The 22,907-nt window shown below is 37.4% G+C and overlaps 1 protein-coding gene and 1 long non-coding RNA gene across 2 annotated transcripts in view; one reads left to right on the top strand and one right to left on the bottom strand.

Annotated features, from left to right (window-relative positions):
- Positions 1–550: 550 nt before the first annotated feature.
- Positions 551–22,907, bottom strand: part of NDFIP2 (Nedd4 family interacting protein 2) — a 56,488-nt gene continuing 34,131 nt past the window's right edge. Inside the window, exons 5-8 of the mRNA XM_028526518.2 lie at positions 16,564–16,688; positions 7,821–7,887; positions 5,130–5,235; positions 551–3,827 (exon numbers count right to left, since the gene is read on the bottom strand). Of these exons, the coding sequence (XP_028382319.1) occupies positions 5,132–5,235; positions 7,821–7,887; positions 16,564–16,688 (296 nt within the window). The 3' untranslated portion in view covers positions 551–3,827; positions 5,130–5,131. The remainder of the gene's footprint in view (positions 3,828–5,129; positions 5,236–7,820; positions 7,888–16,563; positions 16,689–22,907) is intronic.
- Positions 4,818–5,212, top strand: LOC118497316. The gene is made up of 2 exons (XR_004899841.1): positions 4,818–4,896; positions 5,108–5,212. It is a non-coding gene; the product is annotated as an uncharacterized LOC118497316 (long non-coding RNA).

Below are 22,907 nucleotides of genomic sequence, written 5' to 3' on the forward strand. Positions count from 1 at the left end.
AAAGCAAAGATAAAACAAGCAAACATGCAAAGGGCCCAAGGACTGAGGGTGGGAGGTGGGGGTGGGTGGGTGGGGGAAAGTGGTGGTGGGAAAATGGAGACGACTGTATTCAAACATTAATTTTAAAAATGATAAAAAATATACTATTAAAAACCATGTTGATTTCAAAATAAACATTACCTTTTTAACACTTGTAAAGTGTAAAATAAGATTTTTGCTTTCTAAAAAACAAAACAAAAAAAAACCTTCAAAGTTTTTATACTTCAGGTCTCACATCCCAAGTAAGAGGACAAGTCTCCAAAAGCAGGTCTTACCCATAGTAACCATGGATCTTTTGAAAAGCAGAAATGAACATAACTTATTTCCTTAAAGCTGGCTTTCTTGTATTTAATCTTGTATGTCACCCAAACATAAATTACAGTGACAAGTTAATGCTGCACCCTCCAACCTCATCACATGCCAGCTGTGTCCGTCACATAAACATCTCAGGGAGGCCACAGTGGTTCTATATTGTGAATCCAATGATTTTCAAAAGGACGCACCCACAGGGTCACGTTTCCACGTCTGTAGAACTTTATTGACAATAAAACACATCAGCATAGTTTATATATGGGCAAGGGCATTCCTAGAATAGTAAATGGCACATCATCAGCTAACTGTTGAACTTTATCAAGATGAGGTTTTAAAAAATAATACACTAATATTCCATACGACTACTTAAAGAATTAAATAATAAACAATTAAAATAACATGTAACAGCAGTTTAAAAATATAAAGCTCATTGTTTACTATTTATCATAAGCTAGCATCACTCAAATACAACAATTTCTATTTTTAAAAGAAGACACTACACACGTCCCACAAACCAAACAAAGGATGAGGCTAGGAAAGGCTGTGACAGGGGTAACTGGCTCCCGCCCCGGTACCCCTGTCCCTTTTCTCAAAGGGCAGGCTGTTTAGGCAGTCGCTTGTCAGTCCAGTGTACAGTTACATATACGGTGATCATATAATTAACCCTCCAAATTAGGCAACTTGAGAGTGAGAAGATGCCCCGTTACGCTGAGAAAATGAAATAACCAAGGCTGTCCTGAGCAAGCTCAGGACACATGGCAATCCAGTGGAATACAGTGTCAGATGCACTATCCTTACTTTTGTGTTTTAGGGGGACAGTACAGATTACCTGAAAAAAATTAGGGAACCTTGAATTTTTCTGCAATTGAATTTTTTGGACTCCACTTCTACTGTTAGAAGAGGTTTAACTGGAAATACATTAGTGATTACTGTTTAAATGGATAGAAAATCATGAACAATCTCCAAGGCATGGGATATATCTTATAGACTCAAAAAAGGGGCTAGGTTAGTCTTTTTTTTAGTAAACAAAGATGTTCACTTTTACTGAATATAATAGATTTGTCTTTACTTTTCAATTTCTAAAGTCTATCCTTAACACAGAAAATATATTTTTATCTTAGTATCAGTTTATATAAACACATAAAAATGGATTATCTGGCCATAACTAGCTTATTCAAATATAATAGAAATAATTTAACAAGCTTTTTTTAACGTCCAAGCCCAAGTGCACATTCATTCAAAAATTTAGATACCCTGACAAGGGTTTTGATTTTCAATCTTTAAGGCAGAGTGCAAAGGTGGGTGTGTCCCCAAAACACACCAGCAGCTGTTCCATCCAAGCTCACAAGAAATGAGGGGACATATGCAGGATTTGATAAATCTCAAAGAAGGTGGTAAGTTTTTTTAAATAATATTCCAATTCCCCTGCTTGGATGATGAGGTTTAAGGCTACTACTGAACTATACCAATTATAGAGAATCAAGTAACATACACACTTGAATCACACAGATTTGGAGGAACAAATATCAAAACAGAAACTGAAATTTTGATGTTGGACCAAAAGTGACACATCCATATTCAGAAACCAAGTATAAATAACACAAAAATTAAGTGTAATTTTAATAAACTGATATTTAATACCTGATCTAATCATTTTAAATTAGCATGCATCATAGCTTCATTCAGTTACAATTATTAAAAGAACATAGTATAGGTCTATAGGAAACTGATATGAGATAAAGAAGAATCTACTATGAGGTTACATTTCTTATAAGTACATTCTAATTTTAATTAATTTCCAAATCGGGCAACTAAATTAAGTATTTATTGTTTTCTTTACTCCATACTATTGTTTCTACTTCAAGGGGTGCAACACGGGTACGTAAATCAACAATAAAATTCTATGCAGGGGAGGGGACTATATAAGGGCAAACAAAAAATAGGAGGCACAATTAGCAAAAACAAAAATGTATGTTTTATTATGAAAGACAATGAAATAAATCAGAAAATACAGATAAATACAAAAGAAGCTATAAAGCATAATAAATTTTTTTCCAGCAATGGAAAAATGTCCCTGAATAGTTTTAGGTGTATCTTTTAGTAGTACTCCATGACTAATAATAAACAGTCAATTTTATGTGTTCTATTTAGCTGTATTAAATGATTTTTCAGTTTAAAAGATGAGATAATTCTGATCGTTTTTAATGTTGGCACTCAAAAGCAAAGGCATTAACGGAAAAGAAAAGTAAACGAGACGTAAAATGATTTGCAAAATGCAGTAGCTTATGAACGTAACGTCGATTCCAGTTGCAGTAACGGTGGCACACACAGTCTCACAGCACGCAGACGCAGCCCAGGCCCCATACTCCACAGACATTTCCGGAACTTGGAAACATATTTTGCATATCATGATGAGTTTTACAAGTCAGTCCTATAACCACAAAGCTAGAGCTATTAATAGCACAAGTTTTTATTTGCTAAATTTAACAAACTAAATATCTAAAACTTACTACAATGATACTGAAAAGATACTTTTATTGGCTTTTTAAAAGACAAATGCAAATGAGAATCTCTTATTCAAAAAATTAATTTTCAAAACTGTCATAAGTGAAATAAATACGACATCTAATACAATCACTTCCTGTAAGAACCTCTGAGACGGGCAAGGCTAGAAACCACGCTTCTCGTTTGAAGGTCCCTAACACCAGCGTGTCCCTTAACAACCTTGTTCTTACAAAGGATATGTGGAACACCCACATTTTCTTAAAATTTGTCCTAAAACAAACTAACTTTAACACCCAAATGTTCTGTATATATTAAATTACTTATTTTAAAATTAATGAGAAGATATCTAGACACAATTTCTAAGAAAACAATGCAGAAAGAAATTTATTCTTGGTTATTTACAGAAAGAGCTTTGCTAAATGACGATGTAAAGTCATGTTAAAAAATCTGACAAAGCTTTTCTAGTAATCAGCACTGCAGTTTCCAAAACACTTGACAACAAAGGATGTTTCATGTGTAGTTACTAGATGAATCTCAGAGGCAGGAACTACAGCATTTGACATGGTTAATAATCTCAGTTTTATTACACTAAACGTCAGGTCAGAAGTCATGGCATTTACATGCTAGAACACTGTTTATCACTCAACTCTTCCGATTACATCAAACACTGATCAACCAAATGTGAGTGGACTTCACTGCTGCAACTTCACGGTGTCTTTCAAGTCTATGCAAACCTTTTAAAGGGACACACACGCAAATGCACGAAACAAATGAAATATAAATATTTAAGAGAATGAACAGAAATGGCTTTTAAGCATAAACCACTCTGCCATTCAAGTTTGAAGCTCTATCTTTTCTTAACTAATTTGTCTTCTGTTATTAGTAGTCTTCTATCCTATTAAAGTTGTAGGTTTACAAGATGATCTGGAAATTCACATTGGTGTAAGAAAGGAATGTCTGGTTGATGTAGTCTAGAGACAAAGAAAGGATTAGTCTTAGAATGTATTCAGTTGCATTTATCTAAATAAGAATACCATAAAACCCCACTTTATAACAGTATTATATCGAGGATATATCTTATTCTTATAAAAATGACAGAGTAGCAAATATAAGAATATATTCTAAAGTTTAAGAGGTCATAAAGGAAATAAGTAAATTTTGAGCTTACATAAAACTCATGTAAGTTAAAAATAAAACTGAAGCAACCAAATCACAAACTACACAATTTTTGAAAAGAACATACTTAGTACATGGCAACCCTGAAACACTTGGTACTCGTAGATACATCCTGAAGTGTTTTACCAAGTATTCTGCTGTTCAAATACTTTAAGAGTTCAAATCATTTATACATATGAAGAGTATGGTATTTGCTTTAACAATTAGGATACAAAGCAGAGATATGAGGTCTCCGTGTGTGACGATACTAGCTGCACAGTAAATAAATGAATATCACTATAAACACAGCCTCCAGAAACTCACTGGACAACTACAAAGACAACCTCTGCTCATTTCTTTATAATTCCCTAAAATTTATTCCAGTTGTAGCCTTCATTGTTGCTACAAACTGTCACTCATTAAGAAAACAGTAACAGAGCTTCCATTTTTCCCTACAACTTCCATTCCTTAATCCAGTTTGTCAAGCTCAGGGCATGGCCAATTGTTTTTCAATCACAGATTTATTTTCATCCTTTTAACTAGATGTCTATGAGGCTTTCACATCGTTTTATGCAACATGCTCATCCCTTCGGTGTAAAGGCTTTGTCAAGTTTCGTTTTAATAAGCCTTCAAAGTTTGTGCTTGTGGTTACTTCGTATATATCATGTGGTCAAAGTCTCAGTTCACTCATATATTTAAAAAATTAAAATTTATGAAATTCAATTTTACAAATCTAAGTTATCTTTAGCTGTTCACAACTTATTAAATTTCAATAAACTGCTCACAGTATCAAATGTTAAATTTGCTCAATTTAAGTAAAAAACATGAGCACACATTAAGCATTTAATATGTATCTGGGGAATCTGAATAAAGGGAATAAAAAGAGTTAATATGCCCTGGCTGGTGTAGCTCAGTGAACTGACCACAGGCCTGTGAACCAAAGGATCACAGTTCAATTCCCAGTCAGGGCACATGCCAGGGTTGCAGGCCAGTTCCCAGCAGGGGATGCACGAGAGGAAACCATACACTGGTATTTCTCTCCTTCTCTCCTTCCCTTCCCCTCTAAAGATAAATAAATAAAATCTTTAAAAAAAAGTTAATATATTAATATGGCTTACCTTTACAATAAGAAGAAATACCTTGTTCTATGAGCAGCTGCCATACTTTCAGACATGTTTCTGACTTTTAGGTAATTAACAAATCCTCTGAAGAAAAGGAGCAGGCCTGAGAAAGTTGAAATAATACACATTTTGTTTTTATACAGTAAGGGGGATGATATATTTAAAGTACACCATTATAAACAGAATGCTCTTGGCTTAAGAAATTTATCTGTAGAATCCCATTTATTTCATAGTATATTTTATACTAAAATGATAACTCCATCATGGGGAAAGATGATAAAATTTTACTGCCACCTGAAAATTATTTCAATTTATTAACCCTAGATATAGCTAAAGTAAAAATTAAATCCAGCCATGAAAATCCAGAATTACACAAAAGTATACATTTATTAAATGATTTCTTTAAATAGCAAAGTTACCTAATGCACTTAAACTGATTCAACTCCTAGAAATCCCATTTTACCAAATTTTCAATTACAGTTGCCATTAAGGAAACTAAGACGTGTTTACCGTTAGAAGTTAGAGTTCAAGACAGAGTGTGTGCAAGGTAACGCTAACAACTGTGGGGTAGAACTAATAAGCCTGTCTAGCAACACCAAGTGCCTGTCATTGGTAAAATCTGTGTTTGAAGATACATACATTCTGTAAATAATTTTAAATATTAGTTCATATTTCTAAGTAATAAAAGACTGAATTATAATAAAAGTGAAGAAGAATCAGGAACAAAGACCGGGGAAGAGCCACTCTAGTAATTTCTTAAATGGTTTGGGATAGATCTCATATCTCTATCTCAGTGTTCTCCTCAGTAAAATAGTATTTTTAAATAATAGCCATTTATATCACAGGTATCTTTAGTAATTATTAGCTAAGTATAAAAAGCAGTAACATTATTAGTAAAATTAAGTCTTTGATATACTTAAGCACACAATTCTAAGGAAAACATTTATTAACTCCAGTAAATTTTTAACCAGACAACTGTGGGCGCAAACACAAAACCAGGAGATACATTGCATGCAACCTTCCTCACCGGGAGGAAGAGGCTGTGGATCTAAAGTGCAGAGTCCCAAAGTAATCAAAGCACTAAAACACGGGAAGACGAAGAGCTATACAAACAATGACTTAAATAAGTGGCATGAATTTCACCCAAATCTGATGCCATCTGTTTCCGATATCCTAACTCCTTCCTCTTGTGCCTCTCACTCTGAATTCCACCCCATGTCCTTCCAGGTGCTGCTCAAAGATAATGGGCATTGTGATCCAAATATAAAACTATTATTGAATCATGTAAACCAAAATTACTTGTGAAATCCCTTCTTTTGTCTATGAAGCTGCAGTTTCTAAGAGATATTTCACTCTGCTCAGACATTTTCTAAAATAAGACAATCCATATCTAGAAACCAATCACTCAGCGGCTATTATTTCTGAATTCTACCATGCGCTCGACATTCTTGAGTATATGTGAGTGACACTTTTACATGGGTTACATTTCCACATTCCCCTGAGTGCTAGGTTGTGGCTCTGATGTGAACCTGGCATTGACCTCTGCATTTCACTGTGCCCCACAGTTGCCTTCCTCAGCTTCCTCAATCTCTTAATAATATATGTAAGCAAATGTACTCGATTAATATGCTTAACTGCCTAATAAGCTTTATTTTTTTTCACTTTTAAGTAAGAAACTCAACTAAAAAACACAGAATTCAGGCAGTCAGAATATAACTAACAATACAAAAAACTGGCTGAACCCTGTATGAGCCTTACTCCCCAACAGAATCACACCAGAACTTCACTATAATTACTAGAGAAATAATTCAGAATCTTTAGTGACCTTAACTGGTGACCCCAACTGACCACTATGAATTTGTGTCTCAAAAGACCCTAAAGGTCCAATAGCCAGACTAAATGCAAACTCAAGAGAAGACTGCCACCTACTGAAACGCTATTCTTCCTTGGTACAATTATGCTACTAGAAAAATGTAGGCTTTTAAACCTATGTAGAAAAAAATGTATATTTTATGTCAGTAAATAAATCTGAAATGTGGGTTAAGGGTATGATGTGATTTTTAGATTAACTTAATTGTCATACATCTAAAGTAAAAAACCTAAGGAAACAAGAATTGGATATCCAAAATTCATCAATAATTAATAAAAAGGCATTCCTTGTAAGAAGGTAATGACATTAAGTCCAGTGACCATTAGGCATAACGCCTGTCCTTATGCCTAGCAGATTAATGATTAATGCAGGGCACATTTTGAAGGTATAAAAAATATTTCCATGATCCAAAAATAACAGAATGACTAGAACATCAGATTATCCTACTTTCAACGTTTTTTAAAACCATTAAAAGAAATTAGGTATGTATATTTTCAAGATAAAGAACATAATTATTTTTTAATCATATTACGATTTCCAGGTTTTATAGTATTCAAGTCTCATTAAGCCAGCGATTGTTTAAACTGAATGGCTCTGGATTTTCAACCTGAGAAACCTGGAGTACTGACTGGAACAGCTGAGATGATCTGAATAGCTGAGATGACAACTTAAGTGTTTGGATATGAGAAATTTACAATAGAATATCTATTTTAACACAAATTGTAACACAATGTATTTACAACTTACAATTTTGGGAAATACCAAAGTTAAACTAAATGCAAATTAATCACAGTGAAATGCATGAAGAATAAACTTACCAAGTACAAGAAATATCCACCAAAGCCAATATTGTCCGTTGAAATATCCAGTAAAATAATCAGAAAACTATGGAATGAACATAAACATATTAATCATATCTGTGTACCTCAATTTAAAAACTGTAGATTAGCATCAGTTTCAGAATAATCTACCTCAAATAATCTTTAGCACTTAAAAACAGCACCAAAAGAAAAAGAGAAAAAAAATTTTATAACATACATATAAAATTATTTGAGAAAAAACCTTTTAGACATAACATACAAAATATTTGGGAAACAGAATTCAGTTTCCACCCGCTTGTACAAAAAATGGGTAAATGCTATATACATATATGTAAGACCTTCTCATAACAAGTTCACATGTCAGTTCTTTTCTCATGATCTCCCAAAGCCATGACCACCACTCCAAATGCACTGCAGCTACTGGAGATACGAACACCGAAAGCCATGTATGTCAGTTCAGTCTTACCAGATGGGTCTGTTCTGCTGACCTCTGAAAAAGGAGCTTTTGATTTTCTGTACACCCCCTACTGTTAATCACTGCCAAGAATACACCCCAAGTCATTAGCGCCTCTTTATTTTCGAACTGATGCTCCAGCTTGCCGTCCCCAACAGTGAGCTGAGAATGGCTGAGTGAGCCTGGCCACGGCCCTTCAACAGTTCGCGGCAGTGGCCGTGGCAGGCAGTGTCGTCTTCTGGTTAGGCTCTACTCATCAAGATTTATTATTTTAAAGTTTTTAAAAAAAATCTATCTAATTTTCTTCAGAGCTACTTAAGATGATTCTTTCCTATTATCCTTTAGCATCCAAACAATGCTTCAAATAACATTTTTTGAAGTGTTTACTATAAAATCTACTCCAAAACTACTAAAAATTGGCTTGCTTTTATCTACTGTTTTCATTGGTCTCCAAACTGAGTCTGATTTAATGAAAACTGATTTTGTTCAATGCAGATTTGTCCTCAAAACTGAAATTAATTAAAAGTATCCATTTCCAACTTTATAGGTAATTACTTCCAACTGTTCACTGGTAATTTCCATAAAAGCCTAAAAATCCTACAGCCTTTTTAGTAACAAAAATGCTAATGAATTATAAATAATGATACTATTGAGGAAAGATATCTATGAAAGATTATCTAAATCTGCTTTTTAAAACCTTTTAAGTATTTCAACAGGAAGTATTAATAATTTATAAATGAACCATAATATAAATTCTCACAGTTTTAGTCAAAGCTTAAAAATTTCCTAGTACCATTAAAGATGCAAATCATGCCTGGCTGGTATAGCTCAGCAGATTGAGCACAGGCCTACAAAGCAAAGGGTCACAGGTTCCATTCCCAGTCAGGGCACATGCCTGCTTGGGCTGCAGGCCAGGTCCCCAGTAGGGGGTGTGTGAGAGGCAACCACACATTGATGTTTCTCACCCCTTCTTTCTCCCTCCCTTTCCTTCTCTCTAAAAATAAAATAAATAAAGTCTCTTAAAAAAATAATAAAGTGTTTGGGGGCATCCATTGATGAGTCGTATTTTTTAAAAAAAGATGCAAATCGCTCATATGCCAACACCTATAAATATGTACAATGAAGGGAGAACTAGAAAACTGAGAAAATATAGCTTATAAAGTAGTACTGAACTATACTTTTCCTCAAGAGATTAATAATTAGAAATAAAAGGTTTTCATATAGGTTTTATAGACTATAAAACAAAAAGAAATAAAGAGCCAAAGCAATACATTTTCAACTTTTTAATTTTAAAACATATTTAATATGCAATGTTACATGGCAAGAGGCAACAATGTAACATTATACATCAAATGTCTTAAAATTAGAAAGTTAGAAAGGTATTGCTTGGGTTTGTCATTCTTCACCCAATATATTTACCTAAAGCTATTCTTTATTTACTTCCAAGTAATAAATATAATTAATTACCTTTGCCCTGAAGTCAAAAAGAAAGATGCATTATGTAAAAAAGATAAATAAGCTTCTATTTATTACTGAGTTATCAAAAATGTTTTAAAATATTAAAAATCACAGGGTTGAGTCAAGTTGTTGTTTAAAAAAAAGAAATAAGTGAATCAATCAGAAATCGAAGTCTGGAAAAAATAAGTGAACTAACAAGAAATCTATCTGATTTTACTTTATTAAAATAACACCAGTGTTTTATTGTTTACATCCTGTCGATTTTCAAAAAGACTTGTTTTTAATAAAACATATATGCATTTTAAAAGAAACAATAAAAACATCAAAGCCTTAGGGAGAAATAATATCAGAATCTTAGGCTAAAGATATTCACACTAAATCTGAGGTTCATGGCAACTCAGAAACAAAAAAGAAAGCAGCAATATGATTTATAATTTATTGTCTAATAAAGGAAACAGCCAGGCTTTCAGAAGGAAACCTCTCTCTCAGTACTGACCTCTAAGGAAAATTTATTGCTTAGAGCATTATAATGAAAGTCAAAGCACAGAGGCAGGGCAGACTTAAGAGAACAGGCACTGAATTGAGAACAAGCTAGAAAACACAGTGCTCGCATCCCTCCACAACCGCATAAAAATTACAACTGAAAGACAGAACAGCCATCACGCAGAACCACCTGAAATTAAGCAGGATCCCACAATTAAGGATATAAAAAAGAAGCCACAGCGACACTGGCAGGCGTGCAGGAGAGATGAACAGGCTGTTTGCACACCTCCTGAGATATCTGAAGGGCTATCTCGGCTGCAGAAGTCCCCCCAGAGAAGTGAGGGGTCCCGGCCCTCCACCCCCAGCCCAGGGTTTCAGTACCAGGAAAAGTCCCCACAACTTCTGGCTGTAAAAACCAGTAGAGATGAAGGCTGAGGGAAATGGGGGGCTGCTAGAGAACCTGGCAGTTCCTCCTAAGGGGCCTGCACACGGACTTACTTGCACTCACTCCCTCTGAGCTCCAGCACTGGGGCAGCAGCTTGAAAGGCCCAGGGACACACCGGGAAGAAGTGAACTGTCTGGCATTAAAATCACCCCTCCTGTCTGGCAGGAGGGGCACCCTTCTCCCAGGCAGAAGTGCTGGCAGAGGCCACCATTCCCTTTCCGAGCCTTTGTCCTACGGAGCCGGCAGCGAGATGCCGTATCTAAATCTCTATCAGAACTCTGAGAAATTCCAGTCTTTAAATTTAAGTTCCCCATCTTGTCACATTAAGTGCAGCTGATTATTCAACAGTGCAACCTAGGGTTCCATGGGAGAATCAGGATCTAATGCCCTCACGGCATAGGCTGAATACAGTGGACTAATTTCTTTTGTATGAATCTAGAACGATATTAGAAATTTACCAACCTTAGGAGAAACTGAGAAAACAGTCCTCAAATTATTTTCTGAGTTCTATAACCTAGATGAGAAATACCATTTGAGTAACAGTAACTAAATTTCCTACTAATATCACCAAGGTTGGACTTAGCTCCAACTATTTTGAGGTTTTTCCTAACTTCTGCAAGGACAGAGATTCTCTCTTTATCTTTCTATGTTCCATAACACCGAACCGATTTATGCTTATGGTGGGAACCCACTTTACAATTTTTTAAATAAAATTAAGACAAGATTCTGTCAGAAAGCAACTTTTACAATGGCTTGAATTTTAATCACCCTAGAAGAAGCCAATCCATTGGTCCCAGCCAAGAACTAACTGATTAATAACCAAAACCTACAAAAAGATTACTGAAACCCTGAGAAGTGATAAAATAAGTTTTAAAATAATGAAGAAGCACATTAATCCACTGGTTTCCTACATACTAACAATGAACTTCAAAAAAAAGAAATTATTGTAAAACAATTCATTTTGCAACTCTAACCAAAAGAATAAAATACCTAGGAATAAACTTAACAAAGGATGTGAAAGATCTATATACTGAAAACTACAAACCATTATTAAGAGAGACTGAAAAAGACACAATGAAATAGAAAGATTCGTGTTCATGGAGTAGATGAGTCAACATGACCATATGATCCAAAGTAATATACAAATTTAATGCAAGATCCTCATCAACATTTCAGTGTCATTTTTTAAAGAAATGGAACAAAAAAAAAAACCCCATCAGATTTGTATGAAACCATAAAAGACCCTGAATAGCTAAAGCAATCTAGAGAAAAAAGAATGAAGCCAGAGGTATCACACTACCTGACTTCAAATTATACCACACTACAATACTCAAAACAGTATGGTATTGGGGGTGGGAGTGGACACAGACCAATGGAACAGAAGTGAGCCCAGAAATAAAACCACCTGTATAAGGGCAAATAATTTTTTTTAAGATTTTATTTATTTTTTTAGAGAGGGGAAGGGAGGGAGAATGTGAGGGAGAGAAACATCAACGTGTGGTTGCCTTGCACACGCCCACCACTGGAGACCTGGCCTGCAACCCAGGCATGTGCCCTGACTAGGAATCAAACTGGCAACCCTTTGGTTTGCGGGCCAGCACTCAACCACTGAGCCACATCAGCCAGGGCCTGGGGCTAATAAGCCATTTTTGAAAAAGGAACCCAAAACATACAATAGTGAAAAGAAAGCCACTTCAATAAATAGTGCTGGGAAAATTGGGTAGTCACATGCCAAAAAATGAAACTAGATTATAATTTGTTCCCATGTACAAAAATTAATTCAAAAATAAATCAAGACCTAAATATAAGATCTGAAACAATGTATTACACAGAAGAACATGTAGGTACTAAACTTACGGACTTTGATCAAGATTTATGATTTTGACCCCAAAGGCAAGGGAAGTAAAGGCAAAAATAAGTGAATGGGACTGTATCAAACTAAAAAGTTTCTGCCCAGCAAAAAACTGACAACAAGGCAACCAGCAAAATGGGAGATCTCTGTGAACAGCAGCTCCAAGAAGGGATTAACAGCCAAACTAGAGAACTCATACAACTCAACAGCAAACAAAAATCCAATTTAAAAACTGAACAGAGGACCTGAAGAGACATCTCTCCCAAGAAGACAAACAGCCAACAAATATATGAAAAGATGTTTGACTCCACTAGCTATTAGGGAAATGCAAATCAAAACTACAACATACCAATCCGGCCAAGATGGAGGCGTAGGTAGGTACACTGGGCCTCCTCGTACGACCAAAAGAACAACAAAAAATTTAAAAACAAAAAACCCCAGAACTGCCAGAAAATCGAACTATATGGAAGTCTGACAACCAAGATGTTAAAGAAACATTCATTCAGAGAGGCGGGAGGGCGGAGAGGATGCGTGGCAAGGCAGCAGCTGGAGGACTAGGTGGGTGAGGCAGTGGCTGGCGGAGCTGGCAGTCCCACCGTGTGTGCATAAACTGGAAAGAACAACTGGGGAGCGAGACAAGGCCAGACCACACCGCCCAGGGTTCCAGCGTGGGGAAGTACAGCCTCAAAACCTCTGCTGGTAAAATCTGTGGGGGTTGTGGTCATGGGAGAAACTCCCAACCTCATAGGTGAGTTCACTGGAGAGGCCCACAGGGTCCTAGAACGTACACAAAACCACCCGCCTGGGAATCAGCACCAGAAGGGCCCAATTTGCTTGTGGGTAGCAGAGGAAGTGACTGAAAGCTGGGGAGAGCAGAGCAAGGGGCATTGTTCCCTCTGGGACCCCTCCCCCACAGATGGCACCACAATGCACTGACATGGGTTGCCCCATCCTGGTGAATACCTAAGGCTCTGTCACTTACTATATAATAGGTGCCCCAAGACAAAATAATATGGTCCAGAAAGAATAGATCAAAGTTCCAAAAATAGAACTAAGTGATGAAGACACTGGTTAACCTATCAGATGCAGAGTTCAAGATACTGGTAATCAGGATGCTCACAGAAATGGTTGAGTATGGTTGCAAAATGGAGGAAAAAGTGAAGGCTATGCAAAGTGAAATAAAGAAAAGGTACAGGGTGCTGGGAACTGCCTTGCCTTGTTTTAGAAGCTGTAATTCCCTGTGGCTAAGGCTGAGTAAAGGACCTTGGGACCATAAGTCATTTAGGAGACAAAGCCTATCTTCCTTGTAGAGACACTACCTCTGCCCCCTTTCTCTTCAACCCTGCTTGGCCCTGGGCGGATGACTGGTTAGGCGATGATAGGTAAGATTCCTCAAAAGAGGGATGACCTAAGACAGGCACAGTTTTAAAGGGGCCCTCAGGGAAGGACTTGGGGGCTATAGAAAAAGGGGGTGAGGGACCCTTGCCTTTTGGCTTTGACATAGCCTGAGTCCTCATTCTGTCTTCAAGAAGTCTCCTAATCTTTGGCTGCCTTACTTCCCCTGCCTGACTTAAGCCTGAAACAATGCTGGAGGTGGGTGCAGCCCTGTGCTGGAAAGGGCAGGTTCCCTAGGGCAATCAGGCCTAAGAAAGAATGTGTAAAATCCTGTGAAACCTGCTTTGCTAACACCCTCAATTTAAATGATAAGGGTCCAAGCAGGAAGTGAGTTTGTTTCCCAAAGTTATATTTCTTTAAAAAACTACAATATACAACCTCACATCTACTATTAGAATGGCTACCATCAACAAGACAGATAATAACAAGTGTTGGAGAGGTTGTGAAGAAAAGGAACCATCATTCACTGCTGGTGGGAATGTAAACTGGTGCAGCCACAATGGAAAAACAGTCTGGTGGTTCCTCAAAAAAATTAAGAGTAGAGTTACCACATGACCCAGTAGTCCTCCTTCTGGGTATCTACCCAAAATACTCGAAACCATTTATTCGCCAAGATACATACAACCCCTGTTCATTGCAGCATTATCTGCAGTGGCTGAGACACAGAGATAACCACGGTGTCCTCTGATAGAGGACTGGATCAAAAGGACGTGGCACATACACACAACAGAATACTACTCAGCTGTAAGAAATGAAACGCTGCCATTTGGGACAACACGGATGGATCTTGAGAATATCATGCCAAGCGAAATAAGTCAGAAAAAGCTAAGAACCGTATGATTTCACTCATATACAGAATACAAAGCTGAAACACATGGACAACAGCATGGTAACTACCGGAAGGAAGGGGATGCAGGGCAGTGGAGGGTAAAGGGGGCCAACACAGAGCGGTGGCAGAGGATCCGACTCTGGGTGACGGGCACACAGCGCAGTACCCAGCACACGTATCCCGGAAATGTGCATTTGAAACCTGTATGATCTTATTAACCAACGTCACCCCGATAAGTTTAATTTAAAAAAAGAAACACATTAAATATTTTTTGTAATGAGTAATGTTTTAATCAATTAGATAATGTAGGTACATAATGGAAGTGATTCAACCACTAAAGAGAAGCTGATATATTAGGTTTGTGGTTCTACTGAAAATCTGAGGAGGATCTGACACTCGATTAGAAACCAATGTTTAAATAAATGTGATTAATAGGAGTATATATTTTATTAATTGTACATTGTAGCATTAAAATGTGTGGGTAACTTTTAAAAAGACATTAAAACAATAAAGGCACTTTTAATCATTCTCCTAGGTCTTATCCTAAGGAAATTAGGAAAAAACCTTTATAAAAAGTCAAAAAAGGCCTTCAAGAGGCAAAGGTAAAGAGCTGGGGGAGATTATGCTAACAAGAGTAACAGAAAAATCCCTGAGCTAGGAGGGAGAAAGGACTCATCCTTGTCGTCTCCCTGCACAACCCTGTACATAAGAGGTGGGCAGAGGGTGACACCCAGGAACAACAGGAAAACGAGACAGCTCGGAAGGAACAGAAGAGGGGGACGATGGGTTCCGATAACCACTTCCAAGGCCTACACTTTACTTTTGAGCTCTTATGTTAACGCCTGTGGTAATTTTACTGAGCAACAGAAATGTTTATGTTTAACTGATTTAGAAAGGCCCGCACCTGACAACAATAGTGGTAGCTATGATTTACCGAGCACATATACAGATGTGCTGCAACTAGGCTCAGTATCTTAATTATATTATTTCCATACATCACAAAAATCTTGAAAGACAGCTATTATCAGCTTATTATGAAGTTACTAACGTTCAGAAGAACTTAAAAACAAAGTTAAAACACTGATATAAAAAAGATGAGATCCAAACAAGTTTTCTGCTTTCAAAACTCTTTCCACGTATGTGGCAAGTCACCCCCTTACCATCAGGGAATATGCCTGAAACGGTGCCGAGTACTGAAGCCTACGTACAGGATCCAGCAGAAGCAACGCCTGCTTCAGTGTGGTTGGTAGGGTAATATGGACTGCAATAATTTATAGCTTTAATTTGAACACTTCACCTAAAACGTCTTATGGTGTGCTTGAGTGTGATATTGCATAATTACATGCTTATGATTTTATAATAAAAGATTTTGTAATAAAAACTGGAGTGTTATTTGTGCCAGACCCTGTATACTACGTTTTTTCCTATATACCAACCTATGATAAAGTTTAATTTATAAATTAGGCACAGTAAGAGATAACAATAAAACAGAACAATTATTAACCATAAAAGTCATGTGAATGTTGTCTCTCTCAGATATCTGAAATTTCCCACTGAATATTTTTGGACCATGGCTGGCCACAGGTAATGCAAACTGCAGAAAACAAAACTGGGTAAGAGGGGACGACTGTACTAACAAGCTCTCATATAAACACAGTTATAAACGTTCACACCAGAGATCACTAAAATAATTAAGTCTAGAAGTTAAGGAAGTCTCAAAATCATTGAATTCATATCCATAAAATGAACATTCGTGAACCCACAGGAAACTTCATATATTTTCATTTTAAAGCTAAAAGTGAGAGAGGTTATCAGGACACTCACCCTGACGATAAGGATCCACTTGATCAATGAAAGGCCAAACCCACAGATGGCACCGTACCTTCCAGCGATGGTATTGGTGATACAGAAGGATAAACAAAATCCGAGCCAGTTGAAAATAAATGCCACTAAAAGCAAGAGAAACAATTATTTTAAAAAGCCATACTTCGGAAACAAATTAACAGAGACTTGATATTAATAATTCTTCATTGTGCCCCAGCTGGTGTGGCTCAGTGGATTGAGTGCTGGCCTGTGAACCAGAGGGTCACCTGTTTGATTCCCAGTTAGAGCACTTGCCTGGGTTGTGGGCCAGGTCCCGGGTGGACGGCGTGTGAGAGGCAACCACACGTTGATGTTTCTCTCCCTCCCTTCCCCTCTGTCTAAAAATAAATAAATAAAAATCTTGGGGAAAATATATTCATTGCCTAAATGTAATAGCAGTTCCCTTTCTTTTTGACTTTGGACCAATGAAGTCTTTTTTATAGACTATAGTTTTATCTTTTGCAAATTAAGTTATTACTAAACAGAAACAAATGTGCAAGCTTGCTTTCTTGTCAGCTTCGTCAATAGGAATCAATTCCTTAAAGCTCATCCCCAATGGGTGGAACATTTTTTAAACCAGTTAAAAACCAGGTCACAATGCAGCTTCCATGTGATCCCACCCAAAAAGCCCAGCCTAAGCTCGTCAACCAATCTGCCATTATTAAAAATGAGCCAAATGAATTACAAAGGAAATTCCCTGATCGGATATTGTTCACTGCCTCTTCCTCCTAACAAAACCCACCTCTACAGACGCTACAGGGAAGGCTGGATCCCATACTTAGCCCCACAAGGTGGGTCCCAAGTAGTCCGGGGAAAATCACAGGAGGTCAAAATTCCTTTCCTATGATTTTTAAAAATAGGACTTGTGAAAAACATTCCTTGATTCTTATAAACACAGCAAAACACACCAAAAGGAGGGAGGATGGAATACAGGTTAAGAAATTAACAGTGGCTCTAAAGTGATCACTGCTGAAACTGTGTAATGGCTACATGGAAGAATTTATTATACTATTACCTACTCTCATGTAAAAACAAAAGAAGAAATGGCCTCTCCTCTTCCTCTGGATGTTTGGACGTGATACCTAGAACTGCTGCTGGGATCCTGCTGTCAGCCTGAGGAACAAACCCCCTCTCCAAGGGGCCGAGGGAGGCAAAGCACAGGAGAGCAGAGCCACAACACTGACACTCTCCTTGCCTTCAGACGCTCTTCCAGGACTTCTTATCTTGTGAGATAATCTCCTGACTATTTAAAACAGTTGTAGTAACGGGTTTCTATTACTTGTAGCTGAAACGACACTGATGTAGCTCCCTGAGATATAATCAAAGTGCCCTACTTATGCCCAACATATCAGCACTGTCAAAATAACAACAACAACAATAAAGCTTCTAAAGATCCATTTGAGCCTAGGTTTGGGTCTGTTCAGTACCCATCCTCTTCCCCTACATATGTTCCCAAGAACATAAAGTAAATTACCTAGAGAAATTCTTATGTTTCAGAATTCTGAAGCTAAAGAGGAAGCATAGTAGGATAAGTTTAAATGAAAGAGCTATTTCTTTAAAACAATCTCCCTATTCTAATAATTTCTTCCTTCCTAATGCTTTCTGAAAAGTCTCAGCTTTCTTGATCATTTGTAGGAAGCTGTATTTAAACACAACGTTTTGAAATAAGAGACCTGTATTTGAGTGGCAGTGTACTCACTTACTAGATATGTGACCTTGGACTCACTGCTAACTTCCATGAGTTCTCTGACCTGTGAGTACTCGCTTTACGAAGTTGATAAGTTGAGGATTAAGTTGAGGATTAAGTGAGACGATGAATGTAAAGAGCTTAGCACAGGACAGAACCCGGCTAGTGGTGATTGCTGCAGTGTTAGCTACCATTACTACCCACACAAAACGGTCTCTTCCCCTTACAGACTAGGTCCTGTCTTTTCTGTACAACAAAAAATTACAAGATACACTATTGGAAATAATTTTTCTTTAACTTTCTACGTTTTTCCTTTTTCAAACCTACATTTCGATCAGTATTTTGTCGTTCTCCAGATCTGTGCCATCCAGTGCCATCAGATACCCTGCCTCTTCCTGGTGCCCCAGGATTCATCCTTCTCTACAGAGGTTACTGAAACTTAATTAAAACCAGATAAAATTAAGAATACAGTTCCTCCATCGAATCAGCCACATTTCAAGTGTTTGAGTCACATGTGGCTTGTAGTTGTCCTATTACCGGTCAGCAGAGATTTAGAACATTTCCACCAGCACAGAACATTATGTTAGACATAACTGCTCCGCATCTAATTGGCTAATATTTGTGTTAGCTGTGGGGGAAAACACAAAACACTTAGCCACCAAAAAATAATTTTGTGTCTACTTAAAATAAAGAATTTACATCCACGTATAGAGGCAGAGATTCCCCACTGGTATGCCACGTGTGTGTCAGTGACAGGTGGAGACGTTCCTCTCCTCAGGCCTCAGGGCAGGGGGCAGGCGAGGTCTGGGGCGGAGGAAAGGCTGTCGCCAGCCCCGAGCACCTCTTCCTTCATCCCAGTGTGCTGTAAGCGGGCTATCGTTCTGCAAGTGTGCCGTGTTGTGAAAATACAGGAAGCACTGATGCAGAAAATCCAAAACAGCAAAATATTCCAAAAGCACATTATATCCAAGCACTTACCAATTAATTTCTTCCAACCTATCACACCTATCATTGCACCCACACTAGGAATAAAACCCAAAAGAACACAGAAGTAGTCACCAAGCCATCACATTTCCTTCTTGCCCTGCCAGTGGTATGGGTTCCTGTAAGCTGTGCTCAGGCGCTACAACTTGTTATGGACTGAACTGTGCCCCTTCTAAATGTGTAGGTTGAAGCCTTACCCCCCAATGTAATTATATTTAGACACAGGAGCTTCGGGGAGGTAATTAAGATTAAATGAGGTTATGAGGGTAGAACAGGGGTGTCAAACCCATATTTTTCACCAGGGGCCACATCAGCCTCTTGGTTGCCTTCAAAGGGTTGAACGTAATTTTAGGACTGTGTAAATGTAACTGCTCCTTAACTAGGGGCAAGAAGCTTGGAGCTGCCCAAGGGTAGATGTCGGGCCAGACAAAACAAAGTGGAGGGCTGGATTTGGCCCGAGGGCCTTGTGTTTGCCACCTGTGGGGTAAAGCCCTCATCTGACGGCTTAGTGTGCACAAAGGATGAGAAAAGAGACACTAGAGAGGTCTCTCTCCACATACATGGAGAGGACAGGCCACATGAGGACACATCACGAACACAGCCATCTGCAAACCAGAAAGAGAACCTCCACCAGAAACCAAGTTTTCTGGAACCCTGATCTTGAACTTCTAGCCTCCAAAACTCAGAGAAAATCAATTTCCATTTGTAAGCCAGACATTCTTCGGTATTTTGCTATGGCAGACCAAACAGACAAATACATAACCATCTTTAATTGGTGTATGCACTAGGGAAACAGTGAAGCTGGTGACCACTTGAGCATAGGTAAATTCACATTTTAGGCCCCTTGGCTTGTAAGACAGAAAGTAAAGCTGGATAGGTCTTTAAGAGCAGAATTATTTCTGGACTCAATTCTGTATCCCCTATGACATGTCAGAGCTGGCAAAAAAGAAAATTTAGTAGGTATACACTAAACTGTAAATCTGTACCATCTTTAAAGAAACGACGTGTAGTAGAGTCAGGGGAACTTATGCCTAGGAGAGACGACAATACTTTTCTTTCAACTCTACTTCATTCATGCTACGTTCTCCTGGAAACCTAGGGTAAATAAGGGAGCTTAAAAAATATAGGGCACCTATTTCCCATACAGCAAGGCCCAAGACGAAACCCAAAGAAGCAGCAAGCGTACACAGCCTATATTCCTCAGGTAAGATCTGGGGGAGCAAGCAGCAGGGAAGTAAGGCAATCAACTCAGAAAAGTTGGTAAAGAATGCTTAGTTTTATTCTCCTTACACTTCTCCATATTCACCTTCAGAGTACTCTTCTTTGTAAGAGAGCAAATCAGGCAGGTTCAGACAGATTCATGACATTTGAAAGAAGGCTGCCAATCATTTTAAATCACACTACTTATTACAACTAAAAGGTGAATTCCTGGGTAAGGATGGGGAAGTAAAACACTACCACCACCTTCAATCAATAGACCTCTATAATTTGTTTTCATAATTCTCACTCATTTGTTCCTCACATAAGCTTTTTAAGAAGGGTAAGGTCAAATTGATTCCACAGTACAGAAGTACCGATTGAGAATTAACCGTTAAGCTGTACATAAGGTCATAAAGCAAGTAAGGTATAGTTAGGACTGAAGTATCCCAGTCTTTTATCCGCTATACAGTTTTTTCTTACCATCTATACCTCCCACCTACCCACAAAGGTTAGCAGGATAGCCTAGACAGTAATAGTAGTATTTGTACACTATAGTTTACCCATTAAATAGAAAGGTTGTATGTTTAAATTTTCAGTAGCTATAAGATACTTATTAATTAAAAAGGGGGAAACAGCCCTGGCCAGTGTAGCTCAGTTGGAGCATTATCTCAAAAACTGGAAAGTCACAGGTTCAATTCCTAGTCAGGGCACAAGCCTAGGTTGCAGGTTTGGTCCCCAGTCAGGGCCCGTATAAAAGGGAACCAAATGATGTTTCTCTTTCACATCAATGTCTCTCTCTCTCCTTCTCTCTCTCCCTCCCTTCCTTCCTCTCTAAAATCAATAAACATGTCCTGAAGTGAAGATAAAAAAAATGAAAAAATGAGGGGGAAGAGAGTAACTTTATAGTGAAGAGAGTTCTCAGCATTCCTTCCGGATTCGAAGCACTGAGAAGGGCATTAGTGAGACAGTTGGCAAAATGTGAATAGGATCAGTGAACCAGTTAGTATTTCATTAATATTAATTTTCAAATGTTGATTATTGGACCGAAGTTACATAAAATGTTAAGACTTGGAAAAGCTGGATAAAGTTATACGGAAGCTTTATTATTTTTACCACTTTTTCCTAAGTTTTAAAGTATTTTAAAATAACTTTAAAAATCTTGATACTTGTTTCGAAAACAAGTGAAAATTAGAGGTGCTAAATATGCATATAATACAAACACTGAGAACTTATTTTTTTGATCAAAGAAAAATTCTCATTATGTGTAAATGCATCAGGTTCCTATGACAGTAAGTTCTCAAAAGGAAGATTAATTTCACTATACTTAATTCTGAACTACACAGGGACTGTAAATTTCTGTCTTATCCTTAGGCTCTTTGTTTGAACTATCAGCCATTAAGAAAGACATGATGCTAACAATGTATTAGTTTTAAGACATTTCCACTAAATTATAGAGAATTAAATAAAATTATTTTCCTTGTAAATAAAACAAATTCAACAAAATTTAATATTTCACAAATATGAAGTTTTAAGTACACAGTTAACAATTTTTAAATGTTGTCTTTCTGGATTCACTTATAATATGTAATGCCATCTAAAAACTATATAAAAACACAGCTTTGCATGCACAGAATGAACCATTAATACATTGTTACTCAGTATGTGTGGTGCTAAGACAGCCCCTTTAACAACCAACTTTTATGACTTGTCCATGGTAGTGCTCAAAAGAATTTACTGAATAAAGATGCTCAACACCATTAACTGTTAGAGAAATGCAAATTAAAACCATAATGACATACCACCACACACCTGCTGGAATGTCTTTTTTAAAAACGTCAGTTTCAAATGCCGAGGACGATCAGAGCACCAGACGCTCGCACTCAGACAAAGCGGTGCGGCCACTGTGACAGCCTGGTCACTGCTTACAAGTCAGATTTTACATTTCTAAACACACTTCTAATTCTTTTTAAAGGTACAATTAACCTAATTTCTCTTTAATGATGAGATCTTCTACTTTAAAATGGAAATGATGCAGTGATCAATTATTAATATATCACTGAGGGAAGATCACACATGACACAAAAGGCTCAACCTTAGAAGACAAAGTTTCTAGAGGGAGCCCATGACATTATCAAGTGCTAGCGTTCAGGGTCATTTTCACAGATTGTCAATTATTCAGTAAATAAAATCTTAATTTCTAATTTTTAACTGATAACTGAATTCCATTCCCTTAGAGAGAATATCTGATAAACATACGATCAGAGATTGGCAGGCCAGACATGTAACAGGCATTTTGCAGTGACACGTCAAGGATTATGAGAAGCTAAATCAACACCAGGGGATACATACATTTTTTATTTATATTTTCTGAACATGCACATGCAATTTTCTTACCATATTTAGGTATAAACTTATTTTAGGGTTACATGTGGCA

This window comes from Phyllostomus discolor, chromosome 11 (genome assembly GCF_004126475.2).
Source record: "Phyllostomus discolor isolate MPI-MPIP mPhyDis1 chromosome 11, mPhyDis1.pri.v3, whole genome shotgun sequence".
Lineage (NCBI taxonomy): Eukaryota > Metazoa > Chordata > Mammalia > Chiroptera > Phyllostomidae > Phyllostomus > Phyllostomus discolor.